The 7,672-nt window shown below is 59.3% G+C and overlaps 1 protein-coding gene across 3 annotated transcripts; it reads right to left on the minus strand.

Moving 5' to 3' along the window:
- Positions 1-1,943: 1,943 nt before the first annotated feature.
- On the minus strand, positions 1,944-7,241 carry PTGES2 (prostaglandin E synthase 2). Of its 3 annotated transcripts, none has more exons than XM_086684130.1 (7): positions 6,937-7,241; positions 5,493-5,585; positions 4,749-4,807; positions 4,208-4,357; positions 3,730-3,930; positions 3,233-3,350; positions 1,944-2,560 (listed from the first exon to the last, which is right to left on the minus strand). In XM_086684130.1, the coding sequence occupies exons 1-7, from the start codon at positions 7,204-7,206 to the stop codon at positions 2,438-2,440; spliced, it is 1,014 nt and encodes a 337-aa protein (XP_086540256.1). In that variant the 5' UTR covers positions 7,207-7,241; the 3' UTR covers positions 1,944-2,437. The 3 variants fall into 3 exon arrangements, with proteins under 3 accessions (XP_086540256.1, XP_086540258.1, XP_086540257.1); XM_086684132.1 differs by having other exon boundaries at positions 5,493-5,690; positions 6,937-7,239; XM_086684131.1 differs by lacking the exon at positions 5,493-5,585.
- Positions 7,242-7,672: the final 431 nt, after the last annotated feature.

Consider the following 7,672-nt stretch of genomic DNA (forward strand, 5'->3'; position numbering starts at 1 on the left):
TGTGGAGGGTGCCGGTGGCTGCCTTTCGGCCTGCAGCGGCCCCAGGGCAAAAGCCCCCAGCCAGGTCCCTGTCCCCAGCACACGGTTCTGCCACAACCATATCCTCCTCTGTGAAATGCAGAGACAGAAGAAAATATCTGAATCTGTGAAAACACGGAGAAGGTAGCTGGTAGCTGGGGCCTGGCCTGTACCTGAGCCTCCTTAGCCAGACCAGGCCTCAAGTGGGGAAGCCTGCACTGGGGGACACAATCCCTGGGCTGAGCAGGAGAGAAGGGGCAGGGAGCATAGGGTGGAGATGTGGGCAGTGAGACCGTCCCCTGGCCACGGCGTCACGGACAGCTGGGTGGCAGGAAAAGGCTGTCTGTGAAGAGATGGGAAGAGGGACAGGGATGCAGGGAAGGCCCTCCCTGGGGGACCCACAGCGCTGCTGGCCTAGTTCCTATCCTGCCTGAGGGAGGCTCTGGGATCCGCAGGCCCGGGTCCCTGGAGCAAAGGCCTTTGAGGACTTAAGGCCTGACTGATTCAGAGGAACAGTATTCTGGACACAAGGGTGGCTCTTGGAGGTGGCCTCATGCCACAGACTGATGTGGCCTCCGGCCTTGGCTTCTCTCCTTCCTCCCACAGGAGAGGCACTCCCAGGAGACAGGAAGGGGAGCTGGCCTGGCCAGCGGGCTATGGCTTATCCATGCAGCGAGCACTCTGCAGCTGTGAACAACAAGCCAGCGTCACATGTGCTGACAAGGACAGAAGCCTGTGATGGGAACGAGAACAAGCAGGTAGCAGACCAGCTCTGCAGGAGAGACTGAGGCCACTGCTTCCAAATGTTAGGCTGTTTTGCCTCCAGAATGCTCCTCAGGCCTCTTATTTCAACGTCTGCCATCACAAGGCACATGGATTCTTTTTATGTTTTTTTAAATGTTTATTTTTGAGAGAGAGAGAGAGAGAGAGAGAGAAACAGATTGCAAGTGGGGGAGGGGCAGAGAGAGAGACACACACACACACAGAATCGGAAGCAGGCTCCAGGCTCCGAGCTGTCAGCACAGAGCCCGACGCGGGGCTCGAACTCACGAACAGTGAGATCATGACCTGAGCCGAAGCTGGACGCTCAACTGACTGAGCCACCCACGTGCCCCAAATTATTTTTACGTTTAAAAAAAAAAATTAATAAAGAAAATAAAATTTTAAAACTCTCCTGAGGGGGTCTGGGGGAAGGGGTTGCCCAGTTGCCCCCGCAGGGAGAGCCCAGGGAGTAGAGTTCTGCCCACTAGCCACCTGTCTGGCCTGGGGAGGCCACTGTGCTCTTCATTTGCTGAAACCAGGGGAATGGGGACCCCCGACCAGGGTGCTCTGCTCAGAAGGGGGCACCACTCATTTACCACCCCCCCCCCCCCCGACCATTGCTCCTAGAGCTGGCTTCTCCCTCTAGACCCCTTGTTCCAGAGTCCTCTACCTGTGAAGTCGCAGGCCTGGGACTGAAGCCTGGGTGCCCACCTGCCTCAGAGGGCCCTGAAAGGGACAGTGTTCTTGGAACCTTCTCTCCTGATGTGTAGAGCAGGATGAGATCCGTCCAGCCCCTGCTCTGAGCCCGGTGTCCTTCTCCACACTTGACCTGCACCTCCCCATCAAACCCTCACCACCTCCCCTCGAGGTGGAGACTATCATTATGCTCACTCGACAGATGAGGACACTGAGGCTCAGGGAGGGGCGCCACTGCCCCAAGTCCCACAGTCAGCGAGGGGCAGAGCTGGACCCGTGCCCTGGGACACCTCAAGCCTCCCTGCTGCTTATCCTGTGGTGGCGTGCCAGGGTTTATGTGACACAAAGCCTGCTAAGTCCTTCACTCCAGGCCTGACACCTAGAAGGCACTGGACAGATAGCAGTTACCCCCAGGGCTGGACACGGCCTCCTTCTGAAGCCTCCCACGCAGCATTTCGCCACAGATCTCCACGACAGGCGCAAACCTCTTCTTTATTGCCAACATGACACAGAGTCTCGGGGGCACTTGGGAAGGGCAGGAGCCAAGAGGAGCCAGGGATGAAATCCTCTCTGAACCGGACTATTCCCACTTCTCCCGTCCAGGGCAGGAGCCCGACCCAATCCCCACCCACAAGGTGTGGACACAGCAGCCACTGAGAGCCCCCGAGAATGGCTGAAAGTAGGGAGGCCCAGGACGGGAGGCAGGGGTGGGCTGGCTCCTTGGGGCTGGGGTGCCCCTCAGGGGGACTACGAACAGAAATCAAACCTGGGTTTTGTCCCCCAGCATCCCACGGCCTCAGCAGGTGTCCAATGCTAGAACGTTGGGGCTGGGAGGGTGGGGGGGCAAGATGCAGAACGATCCTGTCCCCCAGCGCACAGCATCACCAGGTGCTGACCCCATGGTCCTGGTCCTGGCAGCTGGTGTCTTCCGCTGTCTCGCACCCCTCCTGGGACACTCAGGTCACTGGGGGACCTCAGCAATGGCTTTCTCTACCCGCAGGTACCAGGGCTGGATGTGGGTGTGACGCATCAGGTCGTCAAAAGCCTCCAGGCCCTCCATCACGCGCAGCACGCCGTATACTGCCTGGGGGTGGGTACAGAGGGGGTGTCCAGACCTGCCCTGTCCTCCACCAGTTGTGTGCCCTGGGGCCCGTCACCTCTCCTCTCTGAAAGCGCTCACTAAACAGCCAATTTTGCACTTGGGGCTTTGAGTGAAGCGTGTGGGATTTCTATAGATTTTGCCTGCCCTTCACCCACACCCCACATCTGGGCAAGAACCCTCACCTCCAGAGATTCCTTTGGGAAAATGTGCTGAGGAGAGGGGACCCCCCCCCCCCCCGCCCCCCAGCTCTAAGACCCGGACCTGGAAATCAACATATTCCACCTTGGCTTGAAGGACGGCTTCAAGGCTTGGCATTGAAGCCAGACCAACAAGACACCGTCCCGGGACTTTTGCTGGGTGCAAGCTTGGAGCGCTGGACCCAGGCCTGCCTCAAGCTAAAGCCAACCCCAAGGGGTTGAGATGAAACAGGAGAGGCTGAGACCTAATACCATTTGGGCCCCTTGATCAAGCTGGGCCTGAAGCCAATCCCTCCTCTGAACCTGTCAGTTATGTAAATCAAGACAGTTCCTTGCAGGGAGCCAGGTGCCTCCGGAGTGGGAGAGCTGTTGAGATGGAGGTATTGCCTACATCCGGGCTTTCTCTGCCCAGACAGGCCCCTCAGGTCTGGGCACCCCCTGCCACCACCAAACTCACCAGATCAGCCAGATTTGGCTGCTGGCCCCCCATGAAGGGCCGGTCTTTGCCCACGGCTGCCACCCACTTGTTGGCAGCCTCATAGAGGTCCTCACGAACGTCATCCTGGAGGTGGTGCCTGGGTGGGGAAGGGGGACGTCCATCAGGGGAATTCCAAACCTCAGCCCAGGTTGGGACAGCAGCAAGGCTCGCGGGGAGGGGGGGGCAGGGCTGCTCCCCCGAGGGGCATCACCCCTGCAAAAATCAGTCATCATCTGTCCCAGACAGGGAGGCCGTGGGCAGAGGAGGAAAGAGACCCGGCCACAGAGAAGGAAACAGAAGAAGGCAGAAGGCAGGCACCCAGCTCTGGACTCTGAGGCCAGTCCTGCTTCCCCTGGGGTGGTGGAGGCAACTGGAAGTTCTGAGTTCGAGTCCTGACTGGGTTTATACTAGGGACTGAGAGACAGCAGGCCACACACACACACACACACACACACACACACACACACCATCATCACCTGCTCTTAAGCCTCTTGCTGATGAGGTACATGGCAGCTGCACCCATGTACTTGGCCACAGCACCCTCCACTGTCCCGAACTTGCCCTCCCTGACGATGTAGTCGAAGGAAGCCAGGGCCTCAGCAGGAGTGCGGTACACGTTGGGGGAGATCAGGTGCACCAGCCAGTCATCTGCCCACTGCCGCCACTTCATCTCCTCCCTGTGGACAAAGTGGGGACAGAGGGCAGGCCAGGTGGGCTTTTAGGAAGCCTGGGGCCTGGGAGGCGCGGGAGCAGGTACACTGTCTAGACCGCGCAGCGTGCGGATGGGAAGCTGAGGCCTGAGCAGGAGGTCCTTAAGGAGACTCAGCCCTGGCCGTGGCCCCAGCCCTCCTGGTCTCCCACAGTGCTCCCCCCTTACAGTGTCTCGCTCAGCCTGTCCCCTCTGGGAAGGCCCCATCCTTGCCACCTCCTGGGACCTGTGCCGGCCTCACTTACGTCCTCGCCTCCTTCCCGCCATACATTCGCTGGGCCTCCTTCTCATCTAGCATGAGCCAATACTTGTTGCAGAATTCGGTCACCTCCTTGCCCTGGTCGTTCACGGCCTTCATGGGTGGATAGTAGGTGATGATGTCTTCCAGGGGCTGCCTTTGGGAGACGACATCCAGAGTCTCATCCCAAGTAGTTCTTCCTCCGCGGGGGCTGAGCCGTGACCTCCTCAGGGTGAGTATCTACCCCAGCCTGACCCAGCTCCGGGATGGAACCGGCACCAACCCGCAAAACTTTCCACCCTCTCGTGGGTGCCACAGGAGGTCCTGCAGCACGAGGGACTTGGGGCAAACACCAGAAGCACTTCCCTGGTGGAGGGAGACGTGCAGAGGAAAGGAAGGGGGTATCTCAGAGTAAAAAGCCCATGGCTCATTCTGGAAACCCGGGCAGCAGCCCTACCCTGCGCCCCTGTAGGAACCCAGGTGAGGCCTCCCTGGAGACGAAAGGGATGAAATGTGACCCCAGACTGGGCCTCAGAGGGGCTCCTTACCCCGACACCAGATAGGTCTTGAGAGCGCTGATGATGACCGAGGAATCGTTCAGTTGTTGCTGAAGAACGAGAGGTTGGTTTAAATTGGGGGCATGGGTAGGGGTTGTCTGGCCACCAGCAGGGTCACCAGGGTCCTCTTAAAACAAACCCCAGGCATTCGAGGAAACTGTTCGGGGGGAAGCTTGGCATTGTTTATATCCATCCCTGGGGGTTCGTCCCCCAAACTGATGTCCACTCTGAGCTTTCTCCTCCCCAAGGACCTAGTCCCCATCCTCAGGGAGGCCCATCCTAGGTAAGGGAGGCCCAAGTGTGACTGAAGGGAAGGAGGGTATGGGGAGGACCTAACATCTTGGACCTCCCCACTCGCCTGTCCGGCCTCCCAGCCAGTGGGGGGCAGGGTGGACTCTAGAAGCTACAAGCTAGGAGCCAAGCACTGTGCCAACCATTTCCTACCACCCAAGAGTATCGTCCTCCTTTGATTAATGAACAAGCAAGCCCAGAGAGACTAAGTGGCCCTTAGTCACACAACCAGGGAGTGACAAAGCCTCACCCTGAGCCCAGACCACCCTGAGTTCAGAGCTCACTGTTGAGTTCTGTGATGCTCTGCCTCCTTTGGCCCAGCTGGTTCATAATCCTCAGCAAGGTCCAAAGACCCCACATTTTTCCAGAGCTGCACAGCAGGGCCTAACTCGGGGGTACTCCAGGAAAACCCAGGACATGGGGGGGTCGCTCCCTGAGGCTCACCAAGCTCTCTCCTTCCTGGGCCAGCAGGATGGGCACCTTCCTGTAGGAGGAGAACTTGATCTCGGCCCTGCGCACGGGGTTCACTTCCACCACCTGGTAGGGCAGGGCATGGAAGTCGAGGAAGGCGCGGACCTTGCTGCAGAAGGGACACGTTTTGTACTGGTACAGGGTCAGCTGCAGGCGGCTGGACAGGGAGAGCTGGGTGGGGAGCAGAGGGAGGAGGGGCTTCTGAAGCCTGGCGCCCAGGCCCCACTCCCAAGCAAACTTTTCCCAAGGGATTCTTCTAGGATGACTTCTAGGGAACATCAGGAGGAACCGGGGTAGGTGGCAGAGAGAAAGGGAGGCACAGGGAGGTGGGGAGCAGGCTCGTGCAGTGGGCAGTCCAGCCTCAAGCGCCCATCCAGCGCCCCCACCCCCACCCCCCAGGTAGGAAGTATGGGGAGGAAGCATCTTCCGGTCTCTGTTCAACATTAGATACCTCTCCTCTCCCTCCTATCCCAAGGGGACATCAGACATTCCCAGGTGTGCCACCCGAGATGCAGAGCAATTGTTTCAACTTGGAGTACCCACCGCCACTCCCTCAGCCCAAGGGACTCTGGGTGAGGGGGCGGAGCCCAGCACTTGTCAGGGTGGGGTCTAGCTCAGATCTCCAAGTGGGGAGGGTAGTATCTGGGCTTCGGCCCTGGATCTGCATGTTCCGCAGCCCCCCGGTGAGCTTTTGCCGCTGCATATTCAGGTTGGAAAGCCACAGCGGCAGCCCACCTTCCTCACCATTCAGATGGGAAACTGCAGCTGGCCAATGGGGGTGGGCAGAGAGATACAGAGAAGGCCACTCCCCTCCCACCATCCTGCTCCCCTGGGTCCAGAAAAGGGGCATCTCTGGACGGATGGTGGGTGTCACAGCAGAGAAAGGCTGTGTTGGTGATGTGTATGGAGCACTGCGAGGGCAGCTGGGCCACCACTCGGCTATGGGACACCTCCCTGTCCCTCTCTGTCTCCGGGGGCCTGGAATCTAAGGGTCATCGGCTCCCTAAAAACAACACTAACACTAATAAATACACAGCTTTAGGATCTGAAGGCAGTGGAAGGGTTTAGGGAACGTTTATTACTTTCCAAATGACAAATGACCAACAAAGTATGGAAAATAATAAACTCCGCAAGCTTTCTTTCCCTTTCTTGTGATCTCCAAAGCTTTCCGTTAAAAAGTCTAAAAACACGTTAGAAAACGACTTTAGGGCAAAGACAACAATTCTAGTTAGCAGGCATTAGTAGCGACCCCATTTCACAGATGAGGACGCTAAGGGCTCAGAGACTTAAAACCAAGTCAGTCGCCCAAGGTCACGAACGGACGGAGGAGGCGATACCTGACCCCGCCAGAAGTCCCGAAGTTCGTTGCTGCCCCCCAGCACCCCCACCCGCGCGGCTCGATCCGGCCCGGGCTTACCTGCGCGGCAGAGCGCTCTGCGCGGAGGTCCTGGGCGCGCAGGTGCCACCGCGCGGTGTGGTACAGCCCCAGGACGCCCCCCAGGGCCAGCGCCGCCGCCCCCAGCAGCCGCGGGCTCCCCTTGCGGGCGGTAGCAGCGGGACCCGGGCCTCCTGCCGCTCCTGCGAAGCCGGCCCGGCTCTGCGCGGGGAGTGCCGACTGGAGGCGACCGCCCAGCCTCCAGGCCAGAGCGTGCGGGACCGGCCACAGCACCCGCGCAACCTGGGCCATGTTCGCTCCGCCGGCGCCGCGGGCGGGCGCGCGAAACGAAGACCGCCGGGGCTCAGGCTCCCCTTAAAGGGACGGGTCTCCGTCGCGGGAGGGTTGCTAGGGGTGACAGTGACGCCGAGCGGGGAAGGACAACTCTGGAGGGAATGGGCTTGCGTCCCGGGCGCCCAGTTTCCACGCACCCATCAGAGCCGCTCAAACACACCCTGGGATGTATGGAAGTCGCTAAAGGCCCGGCTTCTGAACATGAGATATAACTGGTCTCGGTGGTGACCCCGGGCCGAATGCAGGAACTCGCCGTGTGGCCTTCGGATCCCAGGGTCTTCCGGAATGTGTTTATTAACTTCTACCTCATGCACCCAATCGAAAGATACTGAACCCTTCAGAGTGTCAGAAAAAGGGCCACAGCATTGGGTCCAGGAGGGACGCGGAAACAGCCGGACCGGACTTGGTGCCCCAACTCTGGCTT

The sequence above is a fragment of the Puma concolor genome, chromosome D4, assembly GCF_028749965.1.
Source record: "Puma concolor isolate L17-30 chromosome D4, mPumCon1.1.hap2, whole genome shotgun sequence".
Taxonomy (NCBI): Eukaryota; Metazoa; Chordata; class Mammalia; order Carnivora; family Felidae; genus Puma; species Puma concolor.